Below are 20,863 nucleotides of genomic sequence, written 5' to 3' on the forward strand. Positions count from 1 at the left end.
ACTTATTTCATCTGTAGCCTAATAAACAGGTTTCCATGTCGTAGTGGGAGGACAACACAGCATCGCAAGACTATTTCAACATTATGTTATTCTATCAATATTGGCGTATAATAGCATCTCCACCAAAATTTGAAGCATAATCTATTTCACCAACAAAAATGACGTACAGACAATTAGATGTTTCCACCACACCTGTCGTGATGTTTTTAAAGAGCCTGGTAATTCATACGCAAAAAATGATTGGATGGAAACATGGTTCATGACAAAAACAGCCTGTCAAAAAAATTTAATCGGTTTCATCAGCATTTTAATAATCAACCTTATACAAATGTTGCTCTCCTTCACGACAAAACACACTGACAACAACCCCCAAGCCATCCCAGTTTAACAGTGCTCTGTTGAGAGTGAGTATTAGGGGTTCAGTTCAAGCCTTTTTATGAAGCCTATAGCCCAATAAAGACATGTCTTCGGCTGGCGTGACGCTTGTCACTTCATCAATACCTACAACAACCCCCACTCTCCAACACCCTTCCCATTTAAACCCCATGACAGCTTTCAGATAAATATTTATATCTCATAACCTGTATTAGATAGATACATCTGCTTGGGTGGCTGTGGTTGGGGCTGGTCCTGGTTAGCAGGCTTGTCAATAGGCTGATTGTGTGGGCAGATGCTTGATTGTGCTGCTGAGACCAGCATGATATGAAGTCAATGTCTTGCTGTCAAGGTTCATTTTGGCCAGGGGGAAAGGGGCGAGTGGGGCTACACTGGGGTTTTTAAATGCCCCACCACCACCCCCTCCTCCAATTCAGCCCCATTGATTGGGTTACATGGGAGGGGGGTGAGATACATGTCAGGTGTCAGAGAGAGAGAGGGCAGGTGGGAGGGGGGGGATATGGCTCCATTAGACTGATGTGTTACAGGTGACATCAGGGAAGTGGCTGGGCTTAATTGTCTGCTTGACACACTCGCCTGGCCTTACGTGTGTGTGTGTGTCTGTGTGTGTGTGTGTGTGTGTGTGTGTGTGTGTGTGTGTGTGTGTGTGTGTGTGTGTGTGTGTGTGTGTAACCTGGGCGACAGCGCACAGCTGAGACAATGAATATCTATCCAGTGGGTCAGGATAAAGATCTCACCCGGGGGTGGCGGTGAAAGAGGAAGTGAGCTGCAGCTTTCAGAGGAAATCAATGAGGAGCCACTCACTGGCAGGGACATGCCGTGTCTTCTTCAATAGGAGCTAATAGGGTGCAGGCCTGGGCCATGAGGACCGCGCCTAGCGGGGACACGTGTGTGTTTAGTTCAGAAGGGGGAGAAATACCATACCTGTCCATTCATCAAAATCTTCTTTAGCTCCGCGGATGACTTCTTTAGACTGGGACTGAAAAATGACAATATCTGGATTCAGTCAAAAGACACAGACTATAGAGGAAAGGTGTGATGTCTACACTGTAGTCTACATAGATACAGTGGGGGAAAAAAGTATTTAGTCAGCCACCAATTGTGCAAGTTCTCCCACTTAAAAAGGTGAGAGAGGCCTGTAATTTTAATCATAGGTACACATCAACTATGACAGACAAAATGAGATTTTTTTTCTCCAGAAAATCACATTGTAGGATTTTTTATGAATTTATTTGCAAATTATGGTGGAAAATAAGTATTTGGACAATAACAAAAGTTTCTCAATACTTTGTTATATACCCTTTGTTGGCAATGACACAGGTCAAACGTTTTCTGTAAGTCTTCACAAGGTTTTCACACACTGTTGCTGGTATTTTGGCCCATTCCTCCATGCAGATCTCCTCTAGAGCAGTGATGTTTTGGGGCTTTCGCTGGGCAACACAGACTTTCAACTCCCTCCAAAGATTTTCTATGGGGTTGAGATCTGGAGACTGGCTAGGCCACTCCAGGACCTTGAAATGCTTCTTACGAAGCCACTCCTTCGTTGCCCAGGCGGTGTGTTTGGGATCATTGTCATGCTGAAAGACCCAGCCACGTTTCATCTTCAATGCCCTTGCTGATGGAAGGAGGTTTTTACTCAAAATCTCACGATACATGGCCCCATTCATTCTTTCCTTTACACGGATCAGTTGTCCTGGTCCCTTTGCAGAAAAACAGCCCCAAAGCATGATGTTTCCACCCCCATGCTTCACAGTAGGTATGGTGTTCTTTGGATGCAACTCAGCATTCTTTGTCCTCCAAACACGACGAGTTGAGTTTTTACCAAAAAGTTCTATTTTGGTTTCATCTGACATTCTCCCAATCCTCTTCTGGATCATCCAAATGCACTCTAGCAAACTTCAGACGGGCCTGGACATGTACTGGCTTAAGCAGGATTTGAGTCCCTGGCGGCGTAGTGTGTTACTGATGGTAGGCTTTGTTACTTTGGTCCCAGCTCTCTGCAGGTCATTCACTAGGTCCCCCCGTGTGGTTCTGGGATTTTTGCTCACCGTTCTTGTGATCATTTTGACCCCACAGGGTGAGATCTTGCGTGGAGCCCCAGATCGAGGGAGATTATCAGTGGTCTTGTATGTCTTCCATTTCCTAATAATTGCTCCCACAGTTGATTTCTTCAAACCAAGCTGCTTACCTATTGCAGATTCGGTCTTCCCAGCCTGGTGCAGGTCTACAATTTTGTTTCTGGTGTCCTTTGACAGCTTTTTGGTCTTGGCCAGAGTGGAGTTTGGAGTGTGACAGTTTGAGGTTGTGGACAGGTGTCTTCTATACTGATAAAAAGTTCAAACAGGTGCCATTAACACAGGTAACGAGTGGAGGACAGAGGAGCCTCTTAAAGAAGAAGTTACAGGTCTGTGAGAGCCAGAAATCTTGCTTGTTTGTAGGTGACCAAATACTTATTTTCACCATAATTTGCAAATAATTTCATTAAAAATCCTACAATGGGATTTTCTGGATTTTTTTTTCTAAATTTGTCTGTCATAGTTAACGTGTACCTATGATGAAAATTACAGGCCTCTCTCATCTTTTTAAGTGGGAGAACTTGCACAATTGGTGGCTGACTAAATACTTTTTTCCCCCACTGTACCAAGATATTCAAATCCACTGTATATCTGAGAAACACAATCATATATCCATCCATCAACCCATCTATCTATCTATCAATCCATCCATTTACCCATCCAGCCATCTATCCATCCAGCCATCTATCCATTGACCCACCGGCATTTACATATATTCCCCCATCCATCCACCCTCCTCCATCCACCCCCAGGCAGTTGGGCCTTAACCCTCCAGACTCCCCCAGACTCCTCACCTATTGTTGGGCATAGCGCCGACGGTGGCGGGGGAACAGTCATTGGGCCTTGTGTTCACCTGCAGCCAAAAAGAGACAGAGACAATCAGTGGGCAAGACCAACATACAGCCAGCCAGCCAGGCAGGCAGGCAGGCAGGCAGCAGGCCTTCTAATGAACCCATTGCCTGACTCAACACACTACCTCTCTTGCTCTCTCTTTCTCTCAGTTCAAACTGCGGGTTAATTGACTTTTGATAGATAGAAAGAGAGAGAGAGGGAGGGGAGGAGTAGCTAGAGAGAGAGGGAGAGAGAAAGAGAGGAGAGAGAGAAGGAGACAGAAGGATGAAAGAGAAAGGGTATCAGTGTGTAGTGGTGCTACCCAGAAACGAACATAATGAGGACTATGGGAGCATCGTTGGAAAAACGTATTGAAATATTCACATTTTGGGGGAAAAGTACCAACTCTTTAGGGCATTTAATTATTTCCAGGTCTGTATGGGTATGGTTGAATGTTTACGCCTAAGACCCAGCACACCCGGATTCAACCCAGATAGAACAAAAGACAAACAAGAGGGAAAACGGGGTGGTCGTTCTAAAAATAACTTGTTTAATTGAGGTCCACAGGTCGCCGTGTTGGGTCCACTAAGGCAGGGATTCTCCCTTTAATTAGTGCCCAGAGAAGAGCTCATTTAAATGTATAGCATCTAGTTCCCCCTCATTATCTAGAGCTAATTCATTTGAGATTAAACATTATCAAAGGGTTTCAACATCATATACGGAGAAACAAACATTTGACCTTAAAAGAGATTCCTCATCAAAACATTGTCAACAGGAACCCTTGACGTGTGTTAAATAAAATAAAGACATTGTGATTTCAGCATTTCAATTTACGATTAAAACAGAATGCAATGTAGCCTTACTAGAATGGAACATGGTTTTAAGAATGAGCTAGAGACAGGGTTGTCAGCTTGGTTAACCCATTTAACCCATTGTAATTAGCAGAAGGGTTTCAATAGCTAACATATGAGCAGAACATGAAGATGGAGTGTCTGGGGTGTTTCTGAATGGGGTTCTGGGTAATGACCATTTCATGGTCGGGTGCAAACGCCTTTCCTCCGTGGTGCTGCTTGACTTGGCTTGGTCTAACCCTGCTCATCCTCAACATCCAATCAGATGTGTGAAAATTGAGGGGACCATGATGCTTTGGGGGGCAGCTTAGAATTTAATACCCTGCTCTTAGCCGCCCATCGCAGCGTAACCAAATGAGTACTGTGAGCTGAGGAAGGAGAGAGAGAGAGAGAGAGAGAGAGAGAGAGAGAGAGAGAGAGAGAGAGAGAGAGAGAGAGAGAGAGATGGAGAAAGAGAGAAAGAGAGATGGAGAAAGAGAGAGAGATAGAGAGAGAGAGATGGAGAAAGAGAGAGAGATGGAGAAAGAGAGAGAGAGAGAGAGGAGAGAGAGAGAGAGAAAGAAAGGAATACAGCCACAAATCTTCATATATAAATACAAAGCAGAGAGAGGGGGGGGGGGGGGGGGGGGGGGGGGGCAAGAGAGTGAGAGTGTGTGTGTGTGTGTGTATGTGTGTGTGTGTGTGTGTGTGTGTGTGTGTGTGTGAGAAAGAGAACCTTGACTTCAATTGACATTTCAATAAGTGGAACACAGCGTTACCAATCCATTTCGCCCCAACTTTTCTCCTGAAACAATTATTGAGATGGGTACCTTCAGGCCGTGTATGTTCCGGATCCCTGGAGTCTTGCCGGCTGAAACAGTAATTGACTAAATTTTAGAACACATCACAGGGCCATTTACAAATGGTGCTGAAAAGGAATCGTTTAAAAAGGCGAAATGAGGGTGAATCTGAAATTAGCTGCGCAGAAAAATGATTGAGATGTGGCTCTGGAGACCGGGAGAGAGGGGGGAATTAGGAAAATATGATTTTTTTTTTTCAGGCTCTGTCTATAAATGGGTGGCTGCTTGGCTGGAGGACTAGTGGCAGTCATTTGTAGTTATGCTTGGTTTCAGTTACACATATGCGTGTAGATGGTGAAGTGAAGCAACACTTGTACTTTATGAATACAGTCTTTTCCAAGACAAACAGGTTCTATTTAAAAACTGTACATCTGAACATACTCCAAGTATTCAATTGAATAGAGCATTGTGTAATAGCCTAACTCTTATCAGTTGTGGCCAAGATCACAGTGACAGCCAAGGAAAAACTAATTGTTTCATTGGTGAAACAGAAAACAAATCAACAACACTTTCCTTCTTAGTTGTGAAAACATTTATAAAACGTATAAAAACACAAATGGAACATCAAATTAATTGGAGCTTTACTGAGTTTTAGAGGGAGACGAAGCCAGATTGTGCACATTTTCCTCAACACAATACCATTAAAGTCTATGTTAAAGGCTCTGTCAATTTTGATTGATTGCTTTGTAGTGGCTGTGTTGATTCTTTCCACTCATGGGCACCCACAGTTCTCTACCCAGCACCCAGCCTCTCTATCTCTCTCCAGTCTCTCTCTCTCTCTCCAGTCTCTCTCTCTCCAGTCTCTCTCTCTCTCTCTCTCTCTCCAGTCTCTCTCTCTCTCTCTCTCTCTCTCTCTCTCTCTCTCTCTCTCTCTCTCTCTCGTCTCTCTCTCTCTCTCCAGTCTCTCACTCTCTCCAGTCTCTCGCTCTCTCTCTCTCCAGTCTCTCTCTCTCTCCAGTCTCTCTCTCTCTCCAGTCTCTCTCTCTCTCTCCAGTCTCTCTCGCTCTCTCTCCAGTCTCTCTCTCTCCAGTCTCTCTCTCTCTCTCTCTCCAGTCTCTCTCTCTCTCTCTCTCCAGTCTCTCTCTAGTCTCTCTCTCTCTCTCTCTAGTCTCTCTCGCTCTCTCTCCAGTCTCTCTCTCTCCAGTCTCTCTCTCTCTCTCTCTCTCTCTCTCTCTCTCTCCAGTCTCTCTCTCTCTCTCTCTCCAGTCTCTCTCTAGTCTCTCTCTCTCTCTCTCTAGTCTCTCTCGCTCTCTCTCCAGTCTCTCTCTCTCTCTCTAGTCTCTCTCTCTCTCTCTCTAGTCTCTCTCGCTCTCTCTCCAGTCTCTCGCTCTCTCGCCCCAGTCTCTCCACACAGCCAACATCCCTCCCCATCAATGAACTGTGATCACATCACAGAGCTTAGAAAACTAAGTTTGGAGTGATCAGAACACACTCACTACATACCTCGAGGAAATATCTGGAGAGGCTCAGGCAGTAGACCATTCATCCGCTGCTCCTTCACGTTATTGCAGTACTGAGGAGAGACGGGAAGAGATACCCAGTAATCATCAGTGAGGAAGGAGGAGGATTGCGAACGTAAACCATTTTTAACCAAATGTCTTATCAACACCATGGTGGTGAGTATAGCAACAAACACATGTTCTACAGAAGCTGATTCGTTGTGTCATGCTGTGTTGAAAGCTGCTGCAGGTAGCGTCTAGTGCCCTGTGGGCTAGTGTAGGAACGGCTGTAGCATTAGCCTCCTCCTCGCCAGGTCATCACACACACACACACACACACACACACACACACACACACACACACACACACACACAAGCCTTGGAGACTCCTGCCAAAGCAACATTGAAATTCATGTTTCAGTTAACTAAACCATCTGTTAAAAAATGTGCATGTGAGTGTGTGTTTAAACCCCCCCCCCCTCCCTTCTTTGGAGGCTTGAGCCCTTTGTAAATTAACATAGAGGCCTTGCCCCAATCAGGCCCATAACCACAGATGCAGATGGATACTTGCATGGGGTGGGTAGAAATGTGGGTGTGAGTGTGACAGATTGTGGCTCAGTTTTTCCATGAGTCAGTCAGTGTATAAAAACCTAGCAAACACTGATGTTTATACATTTCCTATCTAGTATAGATGTGCATATCACTCTAGGATATGTAAATGTACATAGGCAGGCCAGCTTGGAATCAGAATGGATCTGAATAGATCTGAATGGCTACCCAAGAGGCACAGCTGTTATTAAAAGGCCTATTTATCACTGTCAGCCTCTCCTCAGGTCCCATCCCTCCACATGCCCTCCGGTGTTGTCACTAGGCCGAACAGGAACAATGGGCCCAGCACCGCAACGTGTGGGTCTGCTGCTCTCTCTCTCACACACACTTTCACACACACCTTTCATTTTCCACTCGGCTACCCTATTGATTAAGACCGCAACAATTACCACCTAATCTTTTAAAAGGTGTATTAAAAGACATTCGCCTTTGTTGGCCAATAACTAAACAGTGTCGGATCACAAATACCATCGCTCAGCCTAGGGGGACAGGGGAGAGAGAGGGGAGAGGGAGGGGAGAGAGAGGAGAGAGTGAGGAGAGCGCAGGCCCGGGCTGCAGGAAGCTCATCATCATTAGCAGACGAGGAGGGGGAACAGGAGAGCGCGGGATGCAATTAGGGCTGCTACCTCCGGGGGGATATAATAGAAGTAGGAGGGGAATGAGGTCACGTGGTAGACGAGCTGACACGGGTCAGTCTTTAACTTTCACAACCGCGGCTCCAAGCCTTTCAAGGTGCCGAGCAATGATTAGAGTTGCCTGGAAGACTGGGTTGTCTCACAGGACTCGCACGCCAAAGGATGTTCTTTTTTTGTCATTATTTTTGTCTGGCTTTCAAAATAAAGGTCCTTAGCGAGTCGTACACAGAAGATGGTTTAAGATTGGCATGGATGCTCATTAATCGATATATGCATATCAAATTCAAGGGTAGGGCTGGCACAATTACCGTATAATCGTGTAACCGACGGTTATGGACAAAGACCGTCATGAAAATAAAATAACCGTCATAACCATTTAACTAACAGCTGACTGAAGACAGGACGGCCGGGCATTGGTGCGGTTGAGTCCGTTTCTGCGGTAACATGGACTTAAAAATGTGATGGAACTTTGTTGCTCCTTGCTGAAACAAGCAAGGTGTTGTAGCAAACAAGTCTTTGGTTGCCTAGGCAACACCCCCCTCCCTGCAGCAGCAGCACACAGAAATAGAATGAACAGAACGGGATTGGAACCGCTAACTGGCAATTTGACTGGTAAACTCATGGGTACACTGGCAATGGCTGGCTTATATTATGATGCAATAATTGCCATGGTAATGTAGAATGTTCATTCAAATGATGTTAACTGATGTGGCTCATGCAATGGAATGTATCTTTTTCAGTTGAGTTGAATCAACAAATCACAGCACATTTTGATGGGCACACTTCTTGCTTTGCTCCTCGCAATGTCCACCTGTCCACCCATTATGCAATCACTGACTTGATGCCTGTTCTATTCATTATATATCTATGGCAGCACACGTATTCAGGAGCTGAGGAAAGGAGAAAATGTGCGTCCCAAATTGTATTTGGTTGCTATTCGAACGGTTAACGCGGTCATTTGGCAGGCCATTTACCGTCATCTAAAATGCCATGACCGTCACAGCCCTGTTAAAGGGTTTTAGATTATTTGTTTGGCCTTTTAAATGACAATTATCTGAGATTACATGGATTATATATGATAGATCAGCACTCCTACTCTGAAACAGCGTTGTGGATTGGTACCACCGGAATGCCTAATGAATTTCCCCCATACGCACCTAATACATTGGCCTCTCTTAATTCATATTAATTTTGCACAATGGCTGTCCACTCATCTGGAATTAACGACAGCCAGGCAGAATGTGCCCAGGTCTCTACGGAGGCCAAACGGTCACAGCAGCGAACCAAAGAAGCCCATATGCTTTGAATATGAATACAAATGGATTGCTGAAATGCATAACCCTTGCATAAGACGCCCGGGAAGCCTGCCTCACGTATATTATATACCTGTATTACAATTTCCCCCCGCAATCAGCAGCTTTTGGCCAGACACGCTCGTCCCGAGAGGAGCAGAAAGCCATTATAGGCATCCCGAATTCATTTACCGAGAGATTGGAGATTTGTTGTGCAGCATCTGAAAATATGTGGATGAAGCAATGTGTATTTGTGTCGGTGGTGGGGAATGTTGTGTCGTATGGAAAGCTAATATTTCAGTCAGTCTGGAGATGTTAAACATAGGTCCGGAGCAGGTAATGTGGGATACAGCAAATAACACACACTAACTAGGATATAGATCAATTCTGTGTGATTATGTTCCTGCTGAGATGAAATTAGCTCTTTCATTGATGAAGAGCCACTATGATAAAGAACTATTGAAAGCCACTTCTGTTTTGTGTTAAGGGCGAAAACACCAATCCATCGCATTTCGCAAAGATTTGCTGCATCTCAAGAGTAATCATATACAGTGGGGAGAACAAGTATTTGATACACTGCCGATTTTGCAGGTTTTCCTACTTACAAAGCATGTAGAGGTCTGTAATTTTTATCATAGGTACACTTCAACTGTGAGAGACGGAATCTAAAACAAAAATCACATTGTATGATTTTTAAGTAATTAATATGCATTTTATTGCATGACATAAGTATTTGATACATCAGAAAAGCAGAACTTAATATTTGGTACAGAAACCTTCGTTTGCAATTACAGAGATCATACGTTTCCTGTAGGTCTTGACCAGGTTTGCACACACTGCAGCAGGGATTTTGGCCCACTCCTCCATACAGACCTTCTCCAGATCCTTCAGGTTTCGGGGCTGTAGCTGGGCAATACGGACTTTCAGCTCTCTCCAAAGATTTTCTATTGGGTTCAGGTCTGGAGACTGGCTAGGCCACTCCAGGACCTTGAGATGCTTCTTACGGAGCCACTCCTTAGTTGCCCTGGCTGTGTGTTTCGGGTCGTTGTCATGCTGGAAGACCCAGCCACGACCCATCTTCAATGCTCTTACTGAGGGAAGGAGGTTGTCGGCCAAGATCTCGCGATACATAGCCCCATCCATCCTCCCCTCAATACGGTGCAGTCGTCCTGTCCCCTTTGCAGAAAAGCATCCCCAAAGAATGATGTTTCCACCACCATGCTTCACGGTTGGGATGGTGTTCTTGGGGTTGTACTCATTCTTCTTCTTCCTCCAAACACGGCGAGTGGAGTTTAGACCAAAAAGCTCTATTTTTGTCTCATCAGACCACATGACCTTCTCCCATTCCTCCTCTGGATCATCCAGATGGTCATTGGCAAACTTCAGACGGGCCTGGACATGCGCTGGCTTGAGCAGGGGGACCTTGCGTGCGCTGCAGGATTTTAATCCATGACGGCGTAGTGTGTTACTAATGGTTTTCTTTGAGACTGTGGTCCCAGCTCTCTTCAGGTCATTGACCAGGTCCTGCCGTGTAGTTCTGGGCTGATCCCTCACCTTCCTCATGATCATTGATGCCCCACGAGGTGAGATCTTGCATGGAGCCCCAGACCGAGGTTGATTGACCGTCATCTTGAACTTCTTCCATTTTCTTATAATTGCGCCAACAGTTGTTGCCTTCTCACCAAGCTGCTTGCCTATTGTCCTGTAGCCCATCCCAGCCTTGTGCAGGTCTACAATTTTATCCCTGATGTCCTTACACAGCTCTCTGGTCTTGGCCATTGTGGAGAGGTTGGAGTCTGTTTGATTGAGTGTGTGGACAGGTTTCTTGTATACAGGTAACGAGTTCAAACAGGTGCAGTTAATACAGGTAATGAGTGGAGAACAGGAGGGCTTCTTAAAGAAAAACGAACAGGTCTGTGAGAGCCGGAATTCTTACTGGTTGGTAGGTGATCAAATACTTATGTCATGCAATAAAATGCAAATTAATTACTTAAAAATCATACAATGTGATTTTCTGGATTTTTGTTTTAGATTCCGTCTCTCACAGTTAAAGTGTACCTATGATAAAAATTACAGACCTCTACATGCTTTGTAAGTAGGAAAACCTGCAAAATCGGCAGTGTATCAAATACTTGTTCTCCCCACTGTATCACATAACGTGACAAAAGAAGCAAAACCACATAAATTTCTTCATGATATATCTCATTCACTTCCCTCAATGGTTTCAATGGCGAGCCTCGTCTTTGCAGACTGTGTGTTAGTGTCATTGTAGCGCTCAAAGTCAACAGCCAGACTTTTGGTGAATTCACAAAATGGGTGAATCAGTCACGGTCACACGTCTCCAATAAAACCCCATTAACGTCCCGCCTCTGCTAGCTTCCATCTTAAACCAAGTGTACACTTGCCGAGGTTCAAGTGCCCAAACGGTCCACACAAATGGCTCATTTTGCCACACCAATATTTCTGCTCAGCTTCGTCCTCAAACACAAACTCTCTTGCACCGGCTCTATGCACACTCACTAGCCTCTACCCACACACTCACTAGCCTCTACCCACACACTCACTAGCCTCTACCCACACACTCACTAGCCTCTACCCACACACTCACTAGCCTCTACACACACACTCACTAGCCTCTACACACACACTCACTAGCCTCTACCCACACACTCACTAGTCTCTACCCACACACTCACTAGCCTCTACCCACACACTCACTAGCCTCTACCCACACACTCGCTAGCCTCTACCCACACACTCACTAGCCTCTACCCACACACTCACTAGCCTCTACCCACACACTCACACATACTACACTGACACTGCAACACACACACACACATGCATATTGACGCCACACACACACACACACACACACATACACACTTTCGCATAGGCCGCTGCTACTCTGTTTATTATATATCCTGATTGCCTAGTCACTTGTACCCCTACCCACACGTAGATACTGTATTACCTCAACTACCTGGTACTACTGTACACTGACTCAGTACTGGTACTCCTGTACACTGACTCAGTACTGGTACTCCTGTACACTGACTCAGTACTGGTACTCTTGCACATTGACTCAGTACTGGTACTCCTTGTATATAGCCTTGTCATTACCTCAACTACCTGGTACTTCTGCACACTGACTCAGTACTGGTACTCCTGCACACTGACTCAGTACTGGTACTCCTTGTATATAGCCTCGTCATTACCTCAACTACCTGGTACCCCTGCACATTGACTCAGTACTGGTACTCCTTGTATATAGCCTTGTCATTACCTCAACTACCTGGTACTTCTGCACACTGACTCAGTACTGGTACTCCTGCACATTGACTCAGTACTGGTACTCCTTGTATATAGCCTCGTCATTACCTCAACTACCTGGTACTCCTGCACACTGACTCAGTACTGGTACTCCTGCACATTGACTCAGTACTGGTACTCCTGCACATTGACTCAGTACTGGTACTCCTGCACATTGACTCAGTACTAGTACTCCTGCACATTGACTCAGTACTGGTACTCCTGCACATTGACTCAGTACTGGTACTCCTTGTATATAGCCTCATTGTTGTTTTTATTCTGCTTCTGTTTCCTTTATATGTCTTACTTTTTAACTCTGCACTGTTGGGAATGGGCTCGTTAGGAAGCATTTCACTGTAAAGTCTACACCTGTTGGATTCGGTGCGTTTGACCAATACAATTTGATTTGATTTGATTGTGGGAAAAATAGTCAAAAAGTATCCCCTGAGGGTGAGGGACTCGTAAATCAATCAAGGCAAGGTCAATATGTTTCCCGTCCTCCCTTCCACTACAGCTCGACACCACTACAGCTGTCTAGGCCACTCTGCCCGTTCAATCAGCTTCCGACTAGCACCAGCAAACCCTGGGATACCCAATGATAACAAAGCATCCAAGACGAAGGAGAAATAAAGGCGCTGAAACAGAGGAAGTTGAGCCTGTGGCTATAGCGGCATCATTGTAAGCTGATGGGGGGTAAAAGACATCCCCAGATGAAGAGTAGATTTTGACAAATATTCTCCGCCCAGGGGGGCCTGCTTTTTAATGAGGCGAAACTTTAAGTACTGAATAATAAATAATAAAAATGGAGAGTTCATTTAGCTTTTCAGTGTACCTCGTGAAAAAGCCCATTACAAGTCATTACTCTTAATGTCCGTGATGTGAACAGTAACTATGAAGGAAAATGGTAACATCACGCGGGGGGAGGGGAGAGGGTGGGGGACTTGAAAAGTAATCAACAAGACAAAAAAACTGAGATGTGTTCCAAACACAAGTATAGCCTATATACAACAGATATGTAGACTGTAGAGAAAAAAAAACCTAACACATTTGAGTTTACTGTTACTTCATCAATATGAACGCATAGGCCCAGGGTACATATGCCGATGAGGTATTTTGAATGTGTATGGAAAGCCTCACTTTTTTTTCTCCATTTGAGCTCAAAGGCTGAAATAAAACACATTGACATGTCTAATTCCCTTCGTAACCTTGGTGAAGTCAATAACATATATCTTTACTGTTGTCAGTCTTTTGCCTGAACCCGGTCCAATGCAGAGGACTGAAGGTTGGCGGCACGTGCCAAACGGTGACGTTACAATGACTACACTGATTGGCACATCAGACACGTGCGATTCCACGCTAGCGGGAGTGGAACATATTTTTGGTATGTTCTGGCAATTCTCACATAGGAACTTCATTGGGAGGAAGGATGTTTGACATACATTTTACATTTGTATTTAAAAAAGAAGATCACGGTGAATGTGGCCATTGTATAGGCACTTTGTAGACCTATCCATGCCTCCTGTAAGACCTTCTGATCCATACATGTTAGTGCCATTACACTCCTTATAGTGTGCTCTAACATATGTCCCAATTCTGAAATACACATTTCCACATTAATTTATTCAACATTAAAAATATGAATATGGATATCTCAAAACTACCCTTTTTGATATTTTTTTTATGTTGAATAAATTAAATGTGAACATTTGCATAAGAATCTAGACATACTCCATATGCCAGGGCACACTATAAGGAGTATAATGACAACAACATGTATCGATCAGAAGGTCTTACAGGAGGCATGTATGTGGTCCTCTGTAGCTCAATTGGTAGAGCATGGAGCTTGTAACGCCAGGGTAGTGGGTTCGATCCCCGGGACCACCCATACATAAAAATGTATGCACACATGACTGTAAGTCGCTTTGGATAAAAGCGTCTGCTAAATGGCATATTATTATTATATTATTTTAAAAGTGCCTATACAATGCCCACATTCATCATGATATTCTCAAAAACTGTGACACAAATGTGAAAAGCATGTCAAATATCCTTTGTCCCAATTGAGTTTCTATGTGAGAATTGCTAGAATAATCCGAGATAGCGAAAATATGTTCTGCTTCCGCTGGCGTGGAATCGCCCGCATGCAGTGCTTTGTTGGAGGAGATGGAAAGGCAGAAATATGTAGAGTTACCAGGCTGCTTAGCAATGAGCACACTGTGGCCCTGGGTGAAAAGATCTGTTGTAATAGATTTTTAATAGCTTTCCCCCTCAACAAAAACACTCAATAGCGGAGTGAAAAATAAGGTTATAATTGCTGCCTCAATGGTATACCGGGGTCAGTAATTATATTTATTTTATTCAATTTTTAGGAATTCTTCAACAGGAGATAATTTATTTTCCAAATGCAGTGTTATTTTCAATCTTTGGCCATAGAGAAACACACAGTCAACACAAAGACTGTCATCTCAATTCAAAAAGACCCATGCAAGCAAATAGATTTCTGGGGGTTTAATTTACATTTTGTGAATGTAACTTTGATTAGCCTATATCAAATCATGTTACTGTTTGGGTTTTTTGGGTTTAAAAAAGGATGTGAAAGGAAACTGAACTACAAGTTGGGACCTCTGTAAATACCAGAAGAGCTCAGCTCACCTCTGCAACGTCCTCAAGGTTCACCCCTAAATGTAAAGCATTCCACCAACTTTGGTTATAAATGTTGATGTGCCATAAACAATTACTGTGTTAGTTGTGTAAGTTACTTGTGTAAGTTACCTGTGTATGTTACTGGACCAAAAACTAAAATGCAGGAGAAAACACTTCAAGGATTTGTCCTTCTTGATTATAACACCTAGACTAAACATCCCCTTAGTCAGGTAAACTGAGGTTATAGGAGTCTAGTCAGGTAAACTGGGGGTATGGTAGCGTAGTCAGGTAAACTGTTGTTATAGGAGTCTAGTCAGGTAAACTGGGGGTATGGTAGCGTAGTCAGGTAAACTGTTGTTATAGGAGTCTAGTCAGGTAAACTGGGGGTATGGTAGCGTAGTCAGGTAAACTGTTGTTATGGGCGTGCAGTCAGGTAAACTGTTGTTATAGGAGTCTAGTCAGGTAAACTGTTGTTATGGGAGTCTAGTCAGGTAAACTGTTGTTATGGGCGTCTAGTCAGGTAAACTGTTGTTATAGGAGTCTAGTCAGGTAAACTGTTGTTATGGGAGTCTAGTCAGGTAAACTGTTGTTATAGGAGTCTAGTCAGGTAAACTGTTGTTATTGGAGTCTAGTCAGGTAAACTGTTGTTATGGGAGTCTAGTCAGGTAAACTGTTGTTATGGGAGTGCAGTCAGGTAAACTGTTGTTATGGGCGTCTAGTCAGGTAAACTGTTGTTATGGGAGTGCAGTCAGGTAAACTGTTGTTATGGGAGAGCAGTCAGGTAAACTGTTGTTATGGGAGAGCAGTCAGGTAAACTGTTGTTATGGGCGTCTAGTCAGGTAAACTGTTGTTATGGGAGTGCAGTCAGGTAAACTGTTGTTATGGGAGTCTAGTCAGGTAAACTGTTGTTATGGGCGTCTAGTCAGGTAAACTGTTGTTATGGGCGTCTAGTCAGGTAAACTGTTGTTATGGGAGTCTAGTCAGGTAAACTATTGTTATGGGCGTCTAGTCAGGTAAACTGGGGGTATGGGAGTCCCACCAACAATGTGTCATGTTTAAGAGGACAATACTCACATATGACAGCATGGCTTTGAGTTCTTCATCACTCCTCACAGTGATTCTATCGCCCACCTCATCCTCATCTGAAACACAGATTAACAGCTGTAGTTACTGGGCTGTGTTATCATTAACAGCTGTAGTTACTGGGCTGTGTTATCATTAACAGCTGTAGTTACTGGGCTGTGTTATCATTAACAGCTGTAGTTACTGGGCTGTGTTATCATTAAAAGCTGTAGTTACTGGGCTGTGTTATCATTAACAGCTGTAGTTACTGGGCTGTGTTATCATTAACAGCTGTAGTTACTGGGCTGTGTTATCATTAACAGCTGTAGTTACTGGGCTGTGTTATCAATAACAGCTGTAGTTACTGGGCTGTGTTATCATTAACAGCTGTAGTTACTGGGCTGTGTCATCGTTAACAGCTGTAGTTACTGGGCTGTGTTATCATTAACAGCTGTAGTTACTGGGCTGTGTTATCATTAACAGCTGTAGTTACTGGGCTGTGTTATCATTAACAGCTGTAGTTACTGGGCAGTGTTATCATTAACAGCTGTAGTTACTGGGCTGTGTTATCATTAACAGCTGTAGTTACTGGGCTGTGTTATCATTAACTGCTGTAGTTACTGGGCTGTGTTATCATTAACAGCTGTAGTTACTGGGCAGTGTTATCATTAACAGCTGTAGTTACTGGGCTGTGTTATCATTAACAGCTGTAGTTACTGGGCAGTGTTATCATTAACAGCTGTAGTTACTGGGCTGTGTTATCATTAACAGCTGTAGTTACTGGGCTGTTTTATCATTAACAGCTGTAGTTACTGGGCTGTGTTATCATTAACAGCTGTAGTTACTGGGCTGTGTTATCATTAACAGCTGTAGTTACTGGGCTGTGTTATCATTAACAGCTGTAGTTACTGGGCTGTGTTATCAATAACAGCTGTAGTTACTGGGCTGTGTTATCATTAACAGCTGTAGTTACTGGGCTGTGTCATCGTTAACAGCTGTAGTTACTGGGCTGTGTTATCATTAACAGCTGTAGTTACTGGGCTGTGTTATCATTAACAGCTGTAGTTACTGGGCTGTGTTATCATTAACAGTTGTAGTTACTGGGCAGTGTTATCATTAACAGCTGTAGTTACTGGGCTGTGTTATCATTAACAGCTGTAGTTACTGGGCTGTGTTATCATTAACTGCTGTAGTTACTGGGCTGTGTTATCATTAACAGCTGTAGTTACTGGGCTGTGTTATCATTAACAGCTGTAGTTACTGGGCTGTGTTATCATTAACAGCTGTAGTTACTGGGCTGTTTTATCATTAACAGCTGTAGTTACTGGGCTGTGTTATCATTAACAGCTGTAGTTACTGGGCTGTGTTATCATTAACAGCTGTAGTTACTGGGCTGTGTTATCATTAACAACTGTAGTTACTGGGCTGTGTTATCATTAACAGCTGTAGTTACTGGGCAGTGTTATCATTAACAGCTGTAGTTACTGGGCAGTGTTATCATTAACAGCTGTAGTTACTGGGCAGTGTTATCATTAACAGCTGTAGTTACTGGGCTGTGTTATCGTTAACAGCTGTAGTTACTGGGCTGTGTTATCATTAACAGCTGTAGTTACTGGGCTGTGTTATCATTAACAGCTGTAGTTACTGGGCTGTGTTATCATTAACAGCTGTAGTTACTGGGCTGTGTTATCATTAACAGCTGTAGTTACTGGGCAGTGTTATCATTAACAGCTGTAGTTACTGGGCTGTGTTATCATTAACAGCTGTAGTTACTGGGCTGTGTTATCATTAACAGCTGTAGTTACTGGGCAGTGTTATCATTAACAGCTGTAGTTACTGGGCAGTGTTATCATTAACAGCTGTAGTTACTGGGCTGTGTTATCATTAACAGCTGTAGTTACTGGGCATGTAGCATAACGATTAGATTATGGTTTAAATAGAGATTGATTCATTTGAACAAAATCAATACAGCAAATTGTTAACAATATGATTCCATCAAAGCAATGCTGTGCTTAACTTCAGCACTCAAGGTACAGTGCTGTGTATTCAAATATATATATTTTAGGGGGTATTTTGACACTTTATTGAGACAGTATGGAAATCAGAGGGGGGTATTGGCAGGTGGGGGACACAATAGGAAAGGTGGATGCAGGGGTTGAATCTTGGTTTCCAGTGGGGAGTCGTATATGTGACTTGTGCCGGGAGTGTTACCACTCAACCACGGCTCTGCACCTGCACTGAGTATTCTGCCTTTAAATAGATGACTGCTTTGGAACGGTGAAAGCCAATGTATAACATCCAACAAAGCAATTAATTGATCCTAAAGTTATAGGATAAGAAAAGCAGACACGTGAGGACTGGAGTTCAACACTCCTGTATCTAAATTACATTATTGAATATTGTGCCTTTTAATGGAAGCAGGCCTAATGGTTCTGTTGATGGCCTGATGAACTTGGTCCGGGCTAAGTTTCCCCCTGGTACCGATCTAGGATCAGCTTCCCCTTTCCCAATACTAACCACGACCATTATTGGGGAAAATGCAAAAACTGACCCAAGAACAGTGTCTAGAGGCAACTTGCACCCAGGAACATAGCCTACATTATCCCTTTGGTGCACAGAAACCTCCATAAGTGGTTCCTCAAGACAGTCAGTCTTATTGGGTATTAAGGACAATAACAGCCAAAAAGGCAACATAAGTAGCAACTGAGTAGTAGTAGATTGAGTTTTTCAGTTGTAACTAAACATAGCTAGGTAGAAGTCTGCCAAATGGACTTGCACATTTGGTTGGTGTAATGAAAAACTGTCCCCACAACAGGAAACCAGGCTGATGAAATCTCAGAATGTCAATGTTTTCATGAGGTAACTTACATTCAAACGCAGTGATTGTGGTTTCGGGCATAACATCCCTTATAGCGACCTGCAAAATATATTTAGAAAGATATGAATGGTAAAGCAAAACAGTTGTTAACTAGCTAGGTCCTTAGCCTAGCTAACTGTCAACTTCTGCAACTGTAGCTAGCTAACTAACTAAGCTAGCACTCACCAACAAGTCATTGAAGCTCAAAAGTGACGGGCAGTCCACGGATGAGTCCATATCCCCGACGGGAGTCTTTATACGGATCTCTATTCCCTCGGTGTCCATAGCGCAGAAGTTATTTAAAACAAGTAGAAGCATAACAGACGAATAAGCAGAAACATAATCAGTGTTGGCTGGCTAACTTCCTAACAGCACATCCTATTCCTATCCTAGCAACATTAGCTGTCAAGTTAGCCGTTAGCTAACAGTTACTACATTTCAACTAGCGTTACTTGCATGACTAAGAGCAGGCGAGAAAGCCATTAACGTTTCCAAAACAGTTTGACTCACGGACCTACAAATAACGTTTTAAATAGTTGGAAATGACATAGCTAGCAAAGTTAGCCACTATGCAAACAAAACAAAACCAGGAAGTTCACCGGAAGTTTACGTATTTCCAACCGGGTATAGATTAAGGAGCCACTCTTCACTGGCTGGAATACTCTATGGTTGTAGTCGGAGCCATAGATTTATGTGGCGCTGTAGACTACCATTTGCGTTAAGATAATTATTGTCCCACACGATGAAATCAGGGAGGGGACTGTGGATCTATCTCCATCCATTCGTTCATATGTTAGTCACACGCAATATGTCAGACAGCACTGGCCCAATTTTGATGAAACGTGGGTGTATGATGCGTCTCGCCATAGAGATCCGGCATTTACAAAATTACACTGATTGGCCAGATGGTGGCGCTATAACAAGAGATTGAAAATGCAAACTTTGAAAGGTCACGCCCCTCACCCCGTTTGACCTAAAGTCATGAAATTCGGTACATAGTTCCCTCTCCTCACAAGGAACACATTTGCCTCAGGGACCCATAAGGTCCGCCATGATTGATTTTCCACCATTTAGAATTTTGTGAAAAACACTTAAAACGCTACTCTTATGACAACGAATGATCGATCTGCACGAAACTGGATATGTGGCATCTATGAACAAAGGTCTCTCAACCCAATATTTTTCAGACTAGTACCTAAAACAACATGGCCACTATTGACCAATAAACATTGACATGGGCGTGGTCTGGGACATAAATGCATATAAATCAGTCGAGGGCATAGCCGCGGGAAGTAGGGGTGCTGAGGGTGCTGCAGCACCCTAAAAAAAAAAAGAAAGATTTGTTTTCTCTTCTGATTTTTGTGCAATGGGCCTTTACTAGTATTAACGGACCTATATAGACGTCTGTGGCACGGGCAAAAACATTTTTCTGCATCTCCGCTTTAGTTGTAAAATTAAGAACAGTGTCTTGCAGATTTCAATAGTTGGAATTGTAAGAGTTGTTGCCCTGTCCCTGTCCCTTTCTCTGCAATTGTATTTATTATGGATCCCCATTAGCTGCTGCCTCGACCTTCGCCTCTCCTGAGTCCGTACGGGAGTTGCAGCGATGGAACAAGACTGTAACTACCAATTGGATATCACAAAAAAGGGGGAAATATATATTAAGGGAGTTATACAATTTTAAAGGTGCAAAGACACAAAGCATCTACATCAAATTAATTATTTTTCTTGATCAAATAACATGGAAAACAACCACTTTTTGGGCAGTATTAATTTACCATCCTTACAAACCACTTAATGTAAATGTACATTACTGTATTGTACATAGGCTGGTCATGTTTGTACCTGTAGACTTTCCATCACCATGAAGAAAAACAATGCACAATAAAGTAATTGAGTACATTGAGACGTCAAGTGGTTTGTGATGATGAGACCTGATGATGTGGCTCAGTTGGTAGAGCATGGTGCTTGTAATGTGGGTTCGATTCCCACGGGGGACCAGTATGAAAATGGAAAAGGAAT

General features: G+C 43.5%; 1 protein-coding gene across 2 annotated transcripts in view; it reads right to left on the reverse strand.

The window, feature by feature from the left end:
* The window catches only part of map2k5 (mitogen-activated protein kinase kinase 5), an 83,133-nt gene extending 63,716 nt beyond the window's left edge, over positions 1-19,417 (reverse strand). For both annotated transcript variants that reach the window (XM_084154203.1, XM_084154204.1), the window contains exons 1-7: positions 19,028-19,417; positions 18,853-18,901; positions 15,997-16,064; positions 6,436-6,505; positions 4,963-5,003; positions 3,266-3,324; positions 1,321-1,375 (exon numbers count right to left, since the gene is read on the reverse strand). In XM_084154203.1, coding sequence (XP_084010329.1) covers positions 1,321-1,375; positions 3,266-3,324; positions 4,963-5,003; positions 6,436-6,505; positions 15,997-16,064; positions 18,853-18,901; positions 19,028-19,159 — 474 coding nt within the window. In that variant the 5' untranslated portion in view covers positions 19,160-19,417. The remainder of the gene's footprint in view (positions 1-1,320; positions 1,376-3,265; positions 3,325-4,962; positions 5,004-6,435; positions 6,506-15,996; positions 16,065-18,852; positions 18,902-19,027) is intronic.
* Between the last annotated feature and the right edge of the window lie 1,446 nt (positions 19,418-20,863).

This window comes from Coregonus lavaretus, assembly GCF_964263955.1.
Source record: "Coregonus lavaretus genome assembly, chromosome: 37".
NCBI classification, from domain to species: Eukaryota; Metazoa; Chordata; class Actinopteri; order Salmoniformes; family Salmonidae; genus Coregonus; species Coregonus lavaretus.